The sequence below is a fragment of the Heterocephalus glaber genome, unplaced genomic scaffold (assembly GCF_053883595.1).
Source record: "Heterocephalus glaber isolate CG9 unplaced genomic scaffold, H.glaber_assembly_v1.0 deba00001700, whole genome shotgun sequence".
NCBI classification, from domain to species: domain Eukaryota; kingdom Metazoa; phylum Chordata; class Mammalia; order Rodentia; family Bathyergidae; genus Heterocephalus; species Heterocephalus glaber.
Window position 1 is genome coordinate 1 of NW_028258420.1, and position 19,719 is coordinate 19,719.

The window sequence follows — 19,719 nt, forward strand, 5'->3', positions numbered from 1 at the left end:
AAAAAGAACCCAAAAGAACTCCTACAACTCATGAAAGAAAAATAAATAAACCAAATGAAAAATGAGCAAAGGGCCTAAATAGGTATTTCACCAAAGAAGATATAAAAATGGCCAGCAGATGGATGAAAAGGTGCTCAACATCATTAGGGCAGTGTGAGTCCACCTCATGCCTGGTAAGATGTCTGCTAACAAAATGGTGAAAGATTGGTGTCAACCAGCATGTTGGGAGGAAGGAGCCCCACATAGCAGTGAATGGGAACGCAGATTGGTGCAGCCTCGAGGGAAGACTGAAGGTTTCTAAAGGGATCATCAGCAACATCAGCCTGTGTGTTGGTGTGTGCAGCCACCCCCATCCATTCAGGAGGCTGAACCTGGGAGTTTGAGACCAGCCTGGGACACACAGCAGCACCTCTAGGGAAGAAAGGCACCACCATGTGACCCAGCTACTCTGTTGTGGATGTACACCCAAAGGGAGTGAATCATCACCTCCCAGATAGGCAGCCCATGTCCCTGCAGGTCACTCACAACAGCCTAAGTGTCTACTAATGAATGAATGAATGGGTATAGAAACACCCCCCCCCCGCCCCCCGTCTCTCTCTCTCTCTCTCTGGAATATTATTTGACTTTAAAAAACAACTTGCCATTTGCCACAGTTTGAGTGTATGATGTCACTTAATGGAATCTAAACGAAAGAGTACATATACAGAGACAGAATAAAACTGCATTTCCCAGGGAGACTGGAGATGGGCTGCAGCAGAGGGAGTGAGGAGGAGGTGAGAGGATACAAAAGTAGCAGAAATGGAGGATGAACTAGTCCAAGGATCCTGTTGCAACAAAACATAAGGACTATAGGTCATACAATTGGACTATATTTAGGGCTCCTGCTATATTAACAGATTCTAGCTGCTCTTGCCACAAAAACAAAAAGGGCAGATGAGGGGCATGTTAATTTGCCTCCCTCTTGTAACCATTTAGCATGTATATGTGTCCCTTACAGATAAGCCTTAAGTATGCACAACTTAGGGAAAAAGACAGCACTATGCAAACTTACCAGGCTACACCTATCTCATAATGTGGTTGCTAGATTCAAACCAGTTCATCCATGTGATATTTTTATTATTGTTTTCTGTATGTATCAAGCCCAGAACTGTTACTGTTTGAAGCATCTTGTTCTTAGGGCAGTACTCACTCCCATTTTGAGTTGATAGCTGATGCAGTGTACATAGTGGCCCTGTAGGTTACTGGAGCTTTCAGTAGCTTCCATATCTGTGCATTTTGCTTTCTGTTTTCATTCACTGACTGCTGTGGATATTGTTTAGCTCCATCTTTATTGAGCTGCTCTTGATGCCTCAGCCAAATGATAATACATGAATTATGCCAAAATAATCTCCTTGACTCATCAATTTGACTGAATATCAAAGGACATTCTTTTTTCTTTTTTCTTTGGCTTTTATAGAAATGTTCAGACATTTAAGAATGATTTTCATAAGTTGTTCTTCTCATAGTGAATATAGGAAAGAGCCTCCATCGTATGGCTATTGTCATCTACCCTGAAGGCTTTCTGTAAAGCAGGTGGGGACATAGCCTTTTAGAGAATAATAAATGCAACCAGCTTTGGATGCAGTGTACTATATGTGAGTTAGGGACCTCCCGGAGGACTGGTTTCTTCTCTCCATCTGATGTTTTGTTTTGCTTTGGGGGCAGTCTTACTGCTTTCTGTCAAACTGAAGGAAAGGATTAAAGTTAATTAAAATGATTATATTGTCTAAGATCCAATTCACCTAAAAACTGATAAGTTTCCCTAGATAACCAGTATTGGGGTGCTTGTGTACTGAATTTGCATCCTGCCTGTATGGTAAGTGGGTACTTTTGTATCTGGGAGTGGATATTGTAAGTCTTTCAGCATTGACCGGACCTTATATAAACATTATTATTTTACTCTGGGGGAGATATCTATATCCTCTTTTCTCTCTTTGGAATATGGAACTTAATTGTGGAAATTAAAAAATGTTTTTTCTTACAAATTTTATCTGTCAAAATTGTGTAAGTTCTTATAAATTAAGTAATAATTTCTCTATAGCAAGTCATGTGATCTGGATTGTCAAGGGAGTTAACTATTGGTGATGGGAGGTAGAACTCATAAATTTAGATTTCACCCTTACATTCATTATTATTGTCTTTTGTTTCTCTTTGAACAGCTTGTTTCTTTTAGCAGTTTTGATAAAGCCCAGGAACGTTCTTTTTTTTTTTTTTCTTTTCCCTCCCTGCTTCCAAGCTTTATTTACAGACTCAGAGAATAGTCTATGGCGTCCTGAAGTCAAAAACAAAAGAACACAACACAAAAACAACAACAAATCCCAATCAGGAGCATTCTTTATTACTTGGGCAACTGTCCTAAGTTCAAAGAGCAGGAAAGTTGCATCTGGATTAATGCTAGCTGTGTCTTGTCATGTTAATTAACAGGCGGTGAAATCAGCCATGCAGACCATCACTGTAGGAGGTGTGAGCACGTCGCAGTTTAAGACAATTATTCCTCTGGCCACTTCGCCCAATGTCCAACAAATCCAAGTGCCTGGCAGCAAGTTCCATTATGTCCGACTTGTCACTGCCACCACCGCCAGCAGCTCCACCCCACCTGCCAGTCAAAACCCCAGCACCAACACTCCGCCTCTGCAGCAAGGTGAATACCCACTTTTCAAAAATAGTGGTGAGTGCTTCTGGGGTTATTACAGAGCATCGATCCTGTTCTTGCTGAAGTTTTAATTAAGTGCTCATTTCAGCTGGCAGCTGGACTTCACAGCTGTTGCAGGAGACAGTGCAATAGATTAGAGTGGCATGTAACTAACATTTCCTCCTGCTAAAGGTCGGTGGCTAGAGTTGTGCTATAATACTGGATAGTCCCAGTGACTGTACTTGGAAATGTGTGGTTTGCTATTTTATCACTGGTTTAAATCCCACCATTAATGCCATTGGAATAGACTTAAATTATTTATTTTAGTTTTAAAACTACGCAGCTCCTTGGTAGGGTTCGGGTCAGTTGAAATGACCAATAGGCAAGGTACAAATAAGTAGGAATTTAATATTGCTTTTCTCTAATTTTGAGTAGTACTTATTTTGAATCAGTAATTGCTAATAAAAAGTGACTAACATGTTCTTGCTCAGTTGTAGTTTTCCTAGAAGATATCCCTCTTTGTGGTCCTTCTATTTTCTGTGTTTCTGTTTAATCCTTCCTACGACCTGCATCAGACACATAAATAATCTTTCTCATATTTTTCTACTTTGTAAAAAACTGAATGTCGTGAAAAAGGATATTTATAGTTTAGGGCTTGAGTTTTTCTATGAAAAAACCACTTTATATTTTACCAATGTCAAAAAGCAGTTGAGGCTAGGTGTGGTGGTATACATCTGTAATTCCAGCACTTGGATTGGCAGGAGGATCAATCACTGGGAGTTTGAGGCCAGCTTGGACTACATAGCAAGTTCAAGGCCAATCTGAACTACATAGCAAGACACTGTCTCAAAAAACAAAAACAAACAAAAAACCAAAAAAGGCAGTTGATGGCTAGTGAATGATTAATTGTTTATTAAAGTAATAGAGGGTCTGGGAATACAGCTCTGATAGCTCAGTGGTAGGGTACAAAGACTACCTATTGGTAGCTCACTCACCTTTGAGACAATGGAGTAAACACATTTTCATATGTATCCAGCCTAGTGTGCTTAGATGTTATGATGATGGAGATAGTCATTTGATGCTGTTGGTTCTATTGCGCGCGCGCGTGCGTGTGTACAAGTGTGGAGAATCCATTTTTTTAAGACAGAGTTAACACTTTTCTTATTGGCATGAACAAATTTTTGATATAGATGAAAGGAAGCTGAAGACCCAGGAAAGTGAAGGAATAGACTGCACATTTAGGATTCTAGTGTATGTCCCAGTGCTGCCTTTTCTAACTTTGTGTCTATCTTTTGTGTCTCTCTACTTTTTTCCTCTTCTGGCAGTGCTGCTGTTTCCCCAGCTTATTCCTTGGGCCTCTTCCCTTCCCCTCATTTTCTTCCCTCTTCCCCGAACTAGGCTGCTCTACCCCTTTATATTTTTTATTTTGAGTCAGGATCTTGCTAAGTTGCCCAGCTAGACTTGAACTTACAGTCTCCTGCCTCGGTGCTGAGATTATAGGCACGTGCTACCATGCCCAGCTGACTTCCTTTTCTTGCATTCTCCCTCCCACGTTGTCTGTCTCTTCACTTCCTTTCCTCCTCTCTGTATTTCTTCAAACCCATCACACATCCTGGCTGTACAGTTTATCTTATATTCACCTGTATTTGTGTTTCTTTCCTGTTCTGTAAAAGATCTGAGTACATATGTTATATTACTTTATAGGGATAATGAGATAAATTTATAGTGTTTTTAGGGTACTCTAATGAGTTGCTCTGGTTCATCAAATATATTAACAAGCCTTTCTGGAGTCCTCATTTCCCGAGAAGGATTTACTTAAAGGCCACAGGAGCAGGGCTTGTCTTGCACATTTTTCCCCAGAGCTGTGTGAGGAGTGGTGTCTCTGGGCCCCGGGTTGCCTGGCTGGCTTCCTCAGCAGGGACTCTGCTCTCTGAGGAGGGCAGATGCTTATCTCACAAACTAGAAAGCCTCAGACACTTTCTGGCCTGGTTACTGAAGCTTGAAAAGACGCTATTGTAAAGAGCTGTTGGGCCGGGGATTTAGCTCAGTAGTTCCACCGCCTGCCTCACAAGTGCAAGGTCCTGAGTTCGATCTCTGGTACCAAAAAAAAAAAAAGAGTTGTTTAGCGTTCCTTTGAGAACTGCACAATGGAAGATGATGCCAGCTTTTCTGAAAACTGCAGTAGTCATACACTGAAGCAGGAAACACTGACGGAGGAGGAGGAGAAACACGGCTGTTGGCTTCATTTTATGCCCTCCCCTCTCCACGTTGTTAGGGTGCTGTGTCTGACCATTCCTTTCACTTTGCCCTCATTCCGTGGGTCAGGGAGACTCCGTGTGCTCTTAGTGCCTGTGTTTCTGCCCGCCTCTGGTGGGTTGGATGCAGGTACAGTGGGCCACGCCTGCCCACACTCTCAACAACAGACAGGAAATGAGTCCTCTACTCTGCAGGATCTTGCCCTGGCTTCAGGACTGCCCTGTGTGCTCAGGAGCAGGTGTAGAGGGTGCTGCCTGTGTTGCAGGTGCATGCCACATTTGCCCTGTCACTCCTAGTGTGGCTGAGACAGTCTGCAGCAGTTAGTGTAACTTCACTAATGCTTTCCTCTCACTGAGAAGAACCAAGCCAGAGCAGAAGCAGCCTTGGGTGGATGTTGGATGTCACTGCTCCTCTCTTTTATTTTTTTTTATCTTGAAACAGAGTCTTGCTCTGTTGCCCAGGCTGTCCTTGAACTCATGGGCTCGGTGAATCTTCCACCTCAGCCTCCTGAGTAGCTGAGACTACAGATGTTTACCACTGTGCCTGGCTTTGTCAGCATTCCCTTATTTCACAGTCATATACTCCTTCTGTGTCACAAACTTAGCGAGATATAGTTTATATATGTACCATAAAATTCACTCTTTCGTTTTTATTTTGAGACAGGGTCTCACTAAGTTGCCCAGGTCAACCTTGAACTTGCAGTCTTCCTGACTCAGCATCCCAGAGTTCTGAGATTATAGGTGTGCACTTCTACACTGGCTCAGAATTCACCCTTTTAAGTGTACAGAGTACAGGATTTCAGTGAATGCCAAGAGTTGTGCAGCTGTCACTGTTCCTACCACTCTGGAGCTCCCCTAGTGTGTACCTGGTGCTGTGGCCTGCACTTTCAGATCCCTCTTGCCAGATCTCTCTCAGTACTCTCAGCTCTTCTGTCCTCAGCTATCAGCCCTCTTGTCTTCATCAAAAGTATAAACAAAGGGGCCAGGGATTTAGCTCAGTGGTTCTGGCGCCTGCCTTGCAAGTGCAAGGTCCCAAGTTCGATCCCCAGTATGGGAAAAAAAGTATAAACAAAAAAACTCTTACTGTCATGATAGGCCTTCTGGGGTCTTTCCATTATTGTGACAGCAGTGTGATCTTACTGTCTCCACCCATCTCGAGGCCCAGAGAGATGTCATCCTTCTTATACTCTTCCCATGTGGGATGACAGGAGGAGGCTTCAAGAGCGGCACTTCCCCTTCCCCTGGACAGCACTGACCTCTTCTTGCATGTTACCTGTTACTTCTCTGTATCATGTTCGTCCTCCTTAGGTCAACTTGTCCTTGAGTATGTGCCTCTCACAATCATTACTTTCCTGGTTCCTGAGAGCCCTGCAGTGGCCACTCCCTGTGCCCTGCCTATCCCCTGCACTGCAGCTCCCCACCTTGTGGTGGAAGTCATGTTCCTTGCCTCCCTAGGTCTCATCTTTCCACCTCTGCACCCCCTCCACTTCTCAGTTTTTTTTTTCTTTTGTACTGGGGGTTGAACCCAGGGCCTTTGCAACGAGCTACAACCTCAGCCCTTGTTATTATTGAGACAGGGTCTCACTGAATTGCCCAGATTGGGCTTAGACTTGTGTTTCTCCCTGCCTCAGCCTCCCAGAGTACTGGAATTATAGGCATGCACCATCAGCCCTAGCTAGGAGAAAGACTTCTATATTCTTAATCTCTGCCAATAAGACTTGCATTCTCTATCCTTTGAAATCCCAGAATTTGTTTTATTTTCTTCAGTAGTATTTCTTTTACTTGGGACTTGGCTGATCTATTCTACTAGAATGTAATCTCCTTGCAAGCAGAGGGTCCTATGCTTTAGTTTCCCCGGAACACTGGCAGTGATGCAATTTCCATAGTAGCTATGATTGTAATAACAGCAGTGACAGTAATGGAAACTAACAATCATGGAGCACTTACTGTGTATTAGGCGCTGTTCTATTTTTTTTAATTTAAAATTTTTTTGGGTACTGGGGATGGAACTTGGGACCTTGAGCTTGCAAGGCAGGTGGCGGCACCACTTAGCTAAATCCCTGGCCCTGTTAGGCACTGTTCTAATCATTTCTGATGGTAACATACTAAGTCTGGATGCTGTGAGAATAGATGCTTAACCAGATGGCAACAAGGAGTCAGGGAGATAGAGTTTAAAAAAGTGTCACAACCGGGATTTGAGCTCCCTGGGTCTATGATTTTAGTACCCGTATTCTTAGTCATTTTGCCATGCTGCCTTTTAGTATTTATTCTATAAATATTGAATTATGCAAGAACAATATTTTTCTCTGGTTTGGATAGAAACACAGCAATTAGAAATAGTAATGTAGAGAGCAGTGTTGTCATCCAAGCTTATGAGTTGCAGTTCTTTTATTTATACATTGCATTTGGCTGGATTGAACACTGAGTGTGTAAGTCGTGTACGTACAGATTGAAATAGTTTCAGTAGAGCATCTTGAGCCTATAGACATTCTCTCCTCAGCAGACTGTGGCTGCTCAGATGTGAGTTCTCTGGTGGACAGGGTGGACAGTTCTGAGCAGTAACTGGTAAAAGATGATGCAAAGTAGGCAGCACATGGGATTCCTTATACTCCTTGCTGAGTATAACTTGAAGGGAGCTAAGTATTCTAAGGGTTTTGAGTACTATTTTCTATAAATTGTTCATATTTTTTTCTTCTTTTAAAAGCAAAGCCTGTGGTTGTTAATGCAACCCCAGTGCGGATGTCAGTCCCCTTTGTCCCAGCGCAGGCTGTCAAACAAGTGAGTATCACATAACTTCTTTCTTGGTTTCTCCCAAATGATAATTTACTGTTCAAGTTCAGAGTTGAGATTTAGGTATAAGAGATTGATACTGAATTGAACAGCTATAAAATTTATTATTGTGACCATTGAGCACAAAATTTCCCTTTTTTAGGTTGTTCCAAAACCAATCAACCCAACTTCACAGATTGTAACCAATACCCAGCCCCAGCAGCGGCTCATCATGCCCGCCACACCACTGCCCCAGATCCAGCCCAACCTCACCAACCTGCCTCCAGGAACAGTCCTGGCCCCAGCCCCAGGGACAGGGAATGTGGGCTATGCAGTGCTTCCGGCTCAGTATGTCACTCAGGTATGTGGAGAAGGTGAAGTCACTGTGTTCCAGAAATGAGATCGGGTCTAGGACGTCTAGTACCACCACATTCTGAAACTATTCAGGAGCATCAGAATCAGGATTAACATGGCTCTTTCTAAAATCTTGAAGTGTTATCTGAAGCATGTGAGTTTATTTCTATGTGTTTTCAGCATTTAGGAATATATGACACAAGTCAGATAAAAAAAGTAGGCAGTTTGGAGCTGTGTGCTGGTTGGTGACAGGCAAGACTTGGAGATGGAGAAAGTTAAAGTTGGCAAAGTCCCAGTGTCTTTAGAAAGACTATGACTGTGATATTGCTCTTCTTCACAATAGGATGCCACTGGCTTGTGTTTGGAAAGTAAACCATGGGAGGATTTTCCAGGTGTCTTTAGTGGCTGAGCCACTGTCATTGAGCCCTCGATAGAATGGAAGTCATGCACTAGCCTTTTGTCCAGGTGTGGTGCACCACTAGCAGGAAGCAGATGGAGGTTTTTCTTTGTCATGCAAAGATTAAACAGTGTTCTAAGTATTGAATGGATTGACTTCCATTGTCAGAGAGGAAATAGAAAGAAATACTTGTACTTTAATGAAATGTATGTGGACTGATGTTCAGGTTTGTTTTGTTTTGTTAGCACTAGGGATCAAACTCAGGTGCACTACCACTGGGCTACATCCACAGCCCCTTTTATTGTTTGAGACAGCATGTCACTAAGTTGCCCAGGCAGGAATCAAACTTGTCATCTTCCTGACTCAGCTTCCCAAACTGCTAGGATTACTGGCATATACCACTACAAGCAACAAATGTTCTTTCAAGTCCTCCAACCACACCCCCTTGTGGTACTGGGGATTGAACTGGGCCCTCTGTATGGAGCAACATCCCCAGACCTTTTTTGTTTGTTTTTTGTCTTTGAGACAGTCTTGCTAAGTTACCCAGACTGGGCTCAAACTTGTCAGCCTCCTGTTTCAGCCTCCCGGGGTGCTGAGGCTGCCATGTGCACCACCACACCCAGTCAGTATTTTTATTATACCTTTTCTATGTTTAGAAGTCAGTGTAGGGCTGGGAATGTAGCTGAGTTGGTATAGAATGTTTACCCAGCACGCACAAGGTCATGTTCCACCACCAGCACTGCAAGAAGGGTAGGAAGAAGGGAGGGAGGGAGAAAAGAAAGAAAAAAAGGGATAAAGAAAAAGAAATCCCATAAAATGAAGCTCACTTATGCACTTAACTTCATTATCTATGATTTGTAGTGTGATCAATATAGTATGTATTTTATGTGCATTTTTCTAACCAATAAAGTTTATTTCAGTATTTGTAGGGTATCCATCTAGAATTTCCCATAGTTCTAACATACTCTTAGGAAATAATTTTTTTACATTTATAGTATTTAGTATTAGTATACTAAATTGTTCATGTTATTTCACCTCTAGTATTGGTTTGGGTCTTACAAAGAGCTCCATGAAGCTGGGCATGGTGGTGCATACCTGTAATCTCAGCACTAGAGAGGCTGAGGCAGAAGGCTGTATCTTGATTTTGAGGCCAGCCTGGGCTACATAGTTAGACCCTGTCTCAAAAAAATAAAGTAGTTGCAGGAAGTGTTTATATGACTTCTTCATTATATTGTTTTCTACTTTGGTTGATGAATTTGTGCTTCTCATGATCACTGCATCTCAGAGTGTTGTCTATTTTTCAGATATGATCTTAACTCACCTTCTTTACACACAGCTACAGCAGTCTTCATATGTGTCCATAGCAAGCAACTCTAACTTCACTGGGACGCCTGGGATCCAGACCCAGGCAAGGCTTCCATTCAATGGGTGAGTGCTTTAAGTTGTCGGGTTGACTTAAATCCAACATTAAGTATATTTATTCCAAAATACATCACATTTGATTTTTTTTCCCTTAAAGCTATATAAACAGTCCTCTAAAGTGCTTTTTATTTTCAAATATCAAACAAACAAGTTATAGAAACAAAGATCTCCAGATACCCTTTACTCAGATCCACCAACTTTTCCACATTTATTCTCTTTCTGTCTCTCACTCTGTCATTCTGCATATGTGTTTAAAATGATGTTAACTATTTTTAAATTATGTGAGGTTTTTGGTTTTTCTTCCTGTTTGTTGACGTCTTGGTTCCATCTTTGCAGTCTGGGTGTGGAAGCAGTGCTTGCATGGTTAATTCCAGGGCACCTGTCCTTTTCCAAAGCCCGGTCCTCCCCCACCCTTCTCACTGTCTTGTGTGTGTGTGTATATATATATATATATATATATATATTTTTTTTTTTTTTTTTTTTTTTTTGGTACTGGGGATCGAACTCGGGTCCTTGTGCATGCAAGACAGGTGGCGGACCCACTGAGCTAAATCCCTGGCCCCTGTCTTGTATAATTGAAGTCCAAGGGTTTTGACCTGTTTTCAAGTTTTGTTCTTTCAGAAGGAAGGGTATATGAGAAGTGTTCTTTATAGCTATTGATAACTTTAAAATACATATTTACAAAATAGACTTTTATTAGAGATGAATACTTTTGTTCAAGATTTATTTCAGGAGAAATTAATAGATTGGAGACTTTCATAGTTTTAAATGGTTATGTTAAATGGATTAAAATGTATATTTTTGTGTGTCTGTATAGGATAATCCCATCAGAGTCTGCCAGTCGGCCCAGAAAGCCCTGTAATTGTACAAAATCTCTGTGTTTGAAATTGTAAGTGTTTTTTCTATTGTTTGCTTACCTTATATAATTAGAAATGCTCTTAAAAACAAATGGACCTAATTTAAACTCTTAACAGGCCAATTTCATAAGTCTAAGTAATTTAAATAAACATACAAGTGCATGAGCACCTATAGCAGTATAGAAGTATAGTTTCCTTCATGGATGAAAGGCAGTGCTTTGGAGTTCTCTGTGGTGATACATGAGTTATCGGCTAGGGACATGCAGCATGAGACAGACACAGTTCATGTCCTTAATGACAGACACTTACGACCTCGTGTTTGGTCTGCAGTGCTCAGCTAGAAGATGCAGTAGTTCAGGGGTGGCACTGCCTTTGAGGGACTCAGAAGGCAAAGCAACACTGCTCTGGCTTAAGCTGTGTTTTTCCTTTATCAGGATTCTGAAATAATTCACTTTGGGGCACATAAAATCCTATAGATCTTATGCTGACAACTGTTACTATTTAGACTAAGTTTCTAGGCCCAAATTCTAGGAGTTGGTGACTTAAATTTTGAGCCTGACCACCTGTTTTTTTTAACTCTGCAACTAGGTGGTGCTGGGTAAATTTGTTTCTGAAATGCTTTATCACAAGCATAATGCATGTGTATATATATAATTATCTAGTTACTAGCTTTATTTCATCGACTTTTAATCTTAGACTGGTTTTCACCTTCCAGATATTGTGATTGCTTTGCAAATGGTGAATTTTGCAACAACTGCAATTGTACTAATTGTTACAACAATTTGGAACATGAAAATGAAAGGCAAAAAGCAATAAAGGTGATTATTTTTTATTTTTTATCTGACAAAAATCTAGTTTCTTCTGGTTTTATTTTAAAGAACCCAGTTGTCTTATAAAGAAAGTCTAATAACCTATGTGGTGTGTATGCATAATGTGCTGTGACTTCAGTGCAGTTGACACTGGTGTGTTTGGCAGGCCTGCCTGGACAGAAATCCAGAAGCCTTCAAGCCGAAGATTGGGAAAGGGAAGGAGGGAGAGTCAGACCGACGGCACAGCAAGGGCTGTAACTGTAAGCGCTCAGGGTGTCTCAAGAACTACTGTGAGTGCTACGAGGTGAGATGCTGCAGGGAGCATCTCCTAACTGCCTTTGGCAAACAGCTTTAGTTGAACACACTGCAAAAGTGTTCCATGACAATTGGGAGTCATTTTGTGTTAGTGTTGGAAATAATACAGCTGGTTCCAGGGCCCCAGCTGAGGAGGAATCGGCTTCAGGGCAGTGAGCCTTGTGCTCGTTGGTACAGCTGGGGTCTTGCTGCTGATTTGCTGCTTCATGACTGACAGCATGAACACCACAGCACCTGCATGTCAAGTTTCAATAAAAATAGCAATGTCACAGAGGTTTACAAACTACAGTGGTGTCTTCAACCAAGAGACAGCATTGCCTGCTGCTCTCTGCAGGCTTTTCTGAAATACATGTGTGTGTGCAACAGCCTGTGCTCTGGGCATAGTCCTGAGACCAAGGGTTGTCCTAGGCTGGGGATGGAACTCAGTAGTAAAGCACTTGCCTAGTGTACAAGGCCCTGGACATGATCCCCAGCACCACAAAAAACAAATTAAAAAAACAGTCCAAATTATCACCACTGATACCTCCCCCTGCTTCAAGGCCAGGGATTTTTTTCTGTCTTCAGGGCTTAATAAAAATGTCACTTGGTTGGATTCCCACACAGGCTGACAGTAATCCATTTAATTCAAATGTATAGTCATTAATGCTTTGATAAATAGAACTCATTTGTGTATTGTAAGAAAGAACCAGGGCAGCCGGGTATGGTGGTGGTACACACCTATATTCCTAGCACTGGAGAGGTTGAGGCAGGAGGATAGCATAGACAGCCAGCCAGATAGACAGACAGGGCTGGGGATGGAGCTCAGTGAGAGAGTACCTGGGATTCAATCTTCATTCCCTCTCTATACACACTCGTACATATGCATGCACACAAAGAAGCAGAGTAAATGTATTCATAATATGGTCAATTTATCTTGCTAGGTGCTATACGGAGATAGACAGTAGTTTTGCTTATTTAAATTTACATGAAAGGAATTCATTAAGAGCCAAGAAAATGTAAAGAACAGTGCTCTCCTCAATGAGATCGTCAAATACTAAGTTATTACATCCATTGTTGTAGGGAACATAGAAAGCCTTAATTTATACATTGGTGATGAAATGTGAAGTATTACAGCTGAAAAAAAAATCTGACCACATCTCTTAAAATTGAAAGCTACATATACTTTGACTAGTGAGCCCTGTTCTAAAACTAACTCAGAAAAATAACATCATAATTTTTACCGCCCCAAATCTTTTCATGCATTATTTGTGGATAATGGAACGAGAAACTGAATACCCATCAGTGGAGGAATAAATGCCCAATAAAATGTGGCACATATATACCAGGAATTCCACCCAGCCATTAAAGATAATGTATTCCAGCTGTGCCAGGTGACAGGTTAGAGGAACCCCATTAGTTCTTGCCATGTACGAAAGCAAGATGCTGAAAGGCAGGTACATGATTGTGTAAAACAAACTAAAAACTCAAAGAGAGAATTCTGTATTTATTAACTGCTATTTGGACGTAAGGCCTCCGTTTCATGTAAATATATTTTATGTTTTACATGGAAGGACACACTGGTTCCTGATCATTGAGGAGGTTGGGGATCTGGAGAGGGAAGATAGTTCAGTGAGGGAAGTATCTAGTCAACGTGGCACATCAGCCAGGCATGGAGGGCACATGTCTGTAATCCCAGCTGTTCGGGGTCTGATTTCCAAGTTCAAAGCCAGCCTGGGCAATTTAGGGAGGCCTTGCCCCCAAAATAATAAATACACAGGGCTAGGGATGTGGCTCAGTGGTAAAGTGACCCTGTGTTTGATTCCTAGGTTCACCAAAAAGCAGAAAATAAACCCATTAACAATGGTGGCAAACCTATGGCGTATGTGCCACAGCAGGTGTTATCATTGAGAGCTCTAAAAGGCTCACCATCACTACTCTAGTATGGTTGAAATCCTTTTCGTGTGAAACTGTGTGGTCACTGGCATGTCAATGATGATTTGTTTAAAGTGGCTGGGTTCTGAATAGCTGTCATTGGTGATACCTTAGTGTCTCATTCACACTCCTTACAGAGAACCTGTGTCATTCCTGGTGGGAGAGAATCTGTACTCAGTGGGTGGAGTTGACAGGAAAGGACCTGAACAGTTCAGCCTCTCCTGACTGGTCCACATGTGTAGTTATCCTAATTAGTCTTTGTCACAAAAGGTGCTTCCATCTAACCTTAATGTCAGTTGGCCAGGTAATATTATTTGTTGATTTGATTGTGGCATCTGCTTATAGGTTTTGATTAGGAAACTTCCTCTTTTGTTAATCTTTTAGGCAAAAATAATGTGTTCCTCGATATGCAAGTGTATTGGCTGTAAAAATTTTGAAGAAAGCCCAGAAAGAAAGACACTGATGCACTTGGCAGATGCAGCTGAAGTTAGGGTGCAGCAGCAGACAGCGGCCAAGACCAAGCTGTCCTCTCAGATTTCCGACCTGCTTACTCGGCCAGCGCCAGCTTTGAATAGTGGAGGAGGAAAGTAAGTTTGCATCTTCTAAAAGTCTTTCTATAATGTTTCTCAAATTCTTATTTTTGGTAATGTTTCTTTTGGGGGATTCAAAGCTGAGTTCAAATCTGAATTTTGTATTTCTTTCCATCTTTAGTTGTTTTTAAAGGAATTTAAGGATAACAGAAAAATCACTGTCAGATACGTTGTGCAATTCTAAAATACAAAGTGATGCTTTAGTTTGTTGTGCTTAATTTAATTAGATTTCTCCCTACTAAGAGGCAGTACTATGTAATTTGAGAAACACCTATAAAAAACCAAATTTTTTACACCTTTTTTGATGAGGTTAATTACTCATATCTTTGCATTTTCTTACCTCTTTTTCGATATTCTTTTTTTGGTACCGGGGATCGAACTTGGGTCCTTGCGCTTGCACAGCAGGCAGCAAAACCACTGAGCTAAATCCCTGGCCCTTTTTCTATATTCTTGAAGCACTTTTCCCATCCTATTGGAACTACCCATCATACTCTGATATTGTAGTCTTTTATTGTTATTAGATTAATTTGAGAAGTTAAGTGGAATAAGCCCTTTAAGTCGAACTAAGATCCAATGCTTATAAAAGTAAGGCTTTTGGCCAGTTGTGGTGGCATGCACCTGTAATCCCAGCACTCAAGGAGGCTGAGGCAGGAGGATCACAAATAGAGCCTAGCCCAGGCAACTGAGAGACTTAGCAAGACCCTGTTTCATAGTGAAAAAAAAATGAAAAGACTGGAGATATTGCTCAGTGTGAAGGTCCTGAAGTTAATCCTCGGTCCCATTAAAAAAAAAATGAAAAAGGGGCTGAGGATTTAGCTCAGTGGTTCTGGCTCTTGCCTTATAAACACAAGGTCCTGAGTTCAATCCCTGGTACCAGAAAAAAAATAAAAATAAATAAGGCTGTCTTTTTGTACAAAATAGTTCAGCTATTCTGATGAACTCTCACACCTGGACTACACAGATGTTTCTTGACAGAAGTGGAAATGGGCAGATACATTAGTTAGGGTTATGGCATGAATACTTGTTGGCCTTTTAATAATCTTTTAGATGAGTAAGTCTAATCTTCATGTGGAGATTAAAGGTATAGTAAGGTAAAACATAAAATTTTTCCACTTGGGAAAATATTTATGCTAGGAAATGAAAATACGAAGTTACACAATACAATAAAAACCTTCTTTTTAAAAAAGCCAGTATAAAGTTACATCAGCATGTTAATAAACCTTTGTTCGAGTGTTTAAAATCTGGAACTCTTGTGGGTTTTTTGGATTGATTGATTGGTACTTTTCGAGACAGGGTCTCAGTGTGTAGCCCAGGCTGGCCTTGGATTCATGATCCTCCTGCCTCAGCCTCCCCAGTGCTGAGGTTACAGGTGTGCACCAGTACTTCTGGAATTCTCTTTCTTTCCTTTTAGTCCCCTTTAATTTCCAAGTATTTTGTAGTGAACACTTTTATTATGTAGTATTAGTAATTCTACAATGTTACCATGATTTAATTTCAAATGGTTTTTTGTACATTAAAGATTCTGTGCAATAGTATGGCATCCTGAATTTCAATTATGTTCCCTTGTGAGAGTGGGCCTTACCTTCAGGCTTCCTTGACATAGATGGCAGTATTCTAGGAGTGACTGTTCACTGATGGGCTGCTGAGTTTGTGGTTAGGTCAGGTTTCCTGGTTTAATCTCTCAGGCTTGGAGACCTGGCCACAATAGCATAGGCTTAGGAGGAGCTGCTGTCTAATTCACTGCTCAGTGGTTCAGGTCTTTAAAAAGGGCATGGTAGAGAACAGGGTTTGGTTTTCCCCTTGTGTCGTGTGTTTTGAGGAACAGCAAGGTGCTGGTGTGCATGTGTGGTTGTTTCATTTGGTATGAGGGAATGTGGGAAAGTGCTTTCTTTAAAGGTTGCCCCAGCGATGGTCCTTAGTATTGGGAATCATACAGTATTCCCAGTATTACTCAGCCATTCCTTGGGCATATTGCCTCGGTCAGGTGCCATTTTTGGCTCTGGACAAACAGCTCTGAATAAAGAGAGACCCACAGTGGCACAGTCTTGCTCATGAGCTGCAAGGACTTCAATTACAAAGATGTCCATGGGACATGTAGAATTATTTCTTTAGTGAGCCCAATGAGAAATCTGGTATTAGTGGTGAATTACCTACTTACTACATGTAGGTAGGTCATTGACCACGTGTTTTGTGTCAGTAATCGATCATGTATTCTGTGTTAAATACTGTATTTCCTGAATGGTGTTTTAGATATGTCCGTGCTAAACCCAGCATGACCCCAAAGCTCTTTAGGATGTTTGTGTATGGTGTGGCACTCAGATACTGGACTCTATGGAGAAGATCTTGCTGCTGTCGTTGCTCAGGCATCACCACCTTTCTGTTTCTCTCTCAACATCATTTCAGGTTGCCATTCACCTTTGTCACCAAGGAAGTAGCTGAAGCCACATGTAACTGCCTGCTTGCCCAGGCAGAGCAAGCAGACAAGAAGGGGAAGTCAAAGGCAGCTGCTGAGCGAATGATACTGGAGGAATTTGGACGCTGTCTGATGAGTGTCATCAACTCTGCAGGAAAAGCGAAAAGTGACCCTTGTGCCATGAACTGCTGACCTGTGCATAAAAGATGGAGAAATGGAACTGTACAGAAAATGTAGGGTTCAAGGACCCTTGATTTTCTGGATAAGTTAACGATTACTGTATTTCAACTCAGTCCTTGTTTTAAGAGATCTGAAATTATAATACTGAAAGAGAAGAAATTTTAATTGAGGAAATTAATACATTTTAAATCTTAGTTAATTCTTTTTTTTTTGGTACTGGGGATCGAACTTGGAATCTTAGTTAATTCTGTTTACACCCCTTCTAAATTGAATTTTTCTTTTTAATTTTTATTATATAGATTTTTAATTTGCTTGGGTTTCTTAACGATTAGATATTCTAACTTTCTGATACTATCAACAAAGAACATTTTATAAATTAAGTAATTTATATGTGGTGTTGTATGGCTTTGTTCAGTAGAAAAAGTCAAAACACCATTGGTCCTGTGCAGTCATTCTTTGCTTCTAATCTAGAATATACACAGGTAAAAGGTCTACATAAATTCTTATGGAATGTATTCAAATGGCATTTTGTGTTCCAAAAAACACTCTTTTTAAAAAAAATCAGCTTTTTGCCTGGATTCTGGAATATCAAAAGAGGCAGCAATCCCCAGGCACAATTTTAAAATAAAAATTGTTTTTCACACAAACGCACAAGTGAAGAGACAGTAAATAATTATCAGAAGGTGTGCATTGTGTTTCTGTAATGAGGAATGGCTAAGAATGCTCTGAGCTGTCTCCATTTTCACAGAAGTGGTATGTGTTTGAAATAAGTTGTGTCAAAGTGATTACTGGCTACTAGTAAAGTGAGAGGTGTGTGAATATAAGTAAAAATTATGTAGAGATATTATAGAACTTCATATAATTATCAAGTATAAAATTTAGCTTGGATGGAGAAATAAGGAATATTGAAGCTGTAAGAGATGAATTTAAGGAAGGATTTTTCTCTATATGGCTCTCTTTGTTGACGTTTGAACTAAGAACTTTCAGACCAATATATGGCTTTTACTTGATTACTGAAATAGGTCTCCTAGCAAAGCTTTCAAAATTATAATGGAATTTCTTTTTATGAGGGAAGTTTATTATGGCATTGTTTTTAGCCAGTGATTTGGTAAGCTGAAGGCATGTGTGTTTTCATGTAATTGGTAAAATAGGCTAAATCATTTTCAGTAATTAAATTATGAATTTAAGAGCCTATTGTAGTAGGACTCTTGATTTTATGACAAAACAAACCATGTTGGAATTTAGGCATTTTGTTAGGTACCTTAATCCTCAGTAATTATCAGTATATATGATTATTATATTTTCTACAAGGACTCTATAGTTGTATGTATTGTGTATATATGTTCATATCAACATGCAAGATATAGGCAATAGAAATTAAGTAATCCAAAAGAGGATTCCATTGTTCATTAAAGTATCCTCCTTTTGAAATCTGGATTTAAAGAAGTATAGTGCAGTAACTTTAAATGTAGATAGTGCAGACATTCTTAGCACCTCAATCTAGTATGCCTAATTAAAATTTGTATAAATGTAAATTAGTGTAAGAGGATAAAATAATACCTAATCAAGTTATTTTTCAAAAATTGCAATAAATTTTTGGTCTAAACCTAAACTTTGTTCATTTTGTATATATTCTGTGTTAATTCTAATTGCACCATTGTGATGTGTATTTATATACAGTGTGCAGAAAATGTGAATTTTGATTACAATTGTAGATTATGTATGATGGCATTGCTTAAGAATGTTTTGCTTGTAAAAATTTGAAGGTGCAATCACATGCTACTAGGTTTTGATTTTCAAGAGGCTATCTGAAGTATTAAGCCCTTTTTCTTCCTGTGCAGTACTTACTAAACAACTTTTTGTATTTAGGCATTTGCATCAAATTGTTGAACCACATTAATAGCCACATTCAACCATTTTAAAAGACTATTTGGGGAAGATTGGGTATATAACTTTTTAGCTCTATTTACATCCCAAGATAGAATGATTAAATTTATATTTACTAGAGCTATTCAAAGAATACGCTTTTCTATATTGTAAAAACAGGACAGGAAAGTAAATCATACAGAAAATAAACATTTATACTATTCTGTAAAAAAGTTGCATTCTTTCGTTTTCTTTCTAAAATTTTTCTTTAGTTCAATAATCAGTTTTAACCATTCAACATGCAAGAAACCTTCTAAATGATCTGATTTTCAAATAAGTTTGACATTATTCATAAACCATACAACTAAAAAAAGAACTTTGCTGGTTATCTCTAACACAAATTGCTTTGAAATGAGAATGTTTATTTTCCTTTTCCACTTTCTTCTGGGAGCAGAAACCCCACCTACTTATGATACACACCTTCCACAGTTTCATGTGGGAGACGGAACCCTAATGCACAGCCCTATAGCCTGCACAGCAGTGGAGGGGTGGACGGGGCACACAGCCTTAGCTCCCTGCTGTAGATATTTAACAATTAATTTCTCACTCTTATGTAGAATGTGAATAAAAATACCTTTAGAAAAATTTCTATTTTTGTTGCTCTGTAACATTAATAAGGAAATGACTAGTTTATAATTGAAGGTTCAAAGACCCCTAGCTCTACCTCTAGTTTCATTGCATCCCTTAACCATTTTAGGTAGGAATTTGGGGCCAGCCACTCTAAACCGAGGGGAGCAAATCAGCTAACATCTTTACTACTGGGATTTTTTATTATGCAAGTTACCTAGGGCTCCTTTAAAAATTTACACTTTATCATCATTGGTACACCAAATGCAAACTGTATTTTTAA

General features: G+C 40.1%; 1 protein-coding gene across 2 annotated transcripts; it reads left to right on the forward strand.

The window, feature by feature from the left end:
- Positions 1-2,430: 2,430 nt before the first annotated feature.
- On the forward strand, positions 2,431-19,036 carry LOC147821771 (protein lin-54 homolog). 2 transcript variants are annotated; one of them, XM_087199343.1, is made up of 9 exons: positions 2,431-2,707; positions 7,631-7,704; positions 7,859-8,056; positions 9,783-9,874; positions 10,686-10,757; positions 11,441-11,543; positions 11,701-11,838; positions 14,145-14,347; positions 16,754-19,035. In XM_087199343.1, the coding sequence occupies exons 1-9, from the start codon at positions 2,479-2,481 to the stop codon at positions 16,953-16,955; spliced, it is 1,311 nt and encodes a 436-aa protein (XP_087055469.1). In that variant the 5' UTR covers positions 2,431-2,478; the 3' UTR covers positions 16,956-19,035. The 2 variants fall into 2 exon arrangements, with proteins under 2 accessions (XP_087055469.1, XP_087055470.1); XM_087199344.1 differs by having other exon boundaries at positions 2,432-2,680; positions 16,754-19,036.
- The last annotated feature ends 683 nt before the right edge of the window (positions 19,037-19,719 follow it).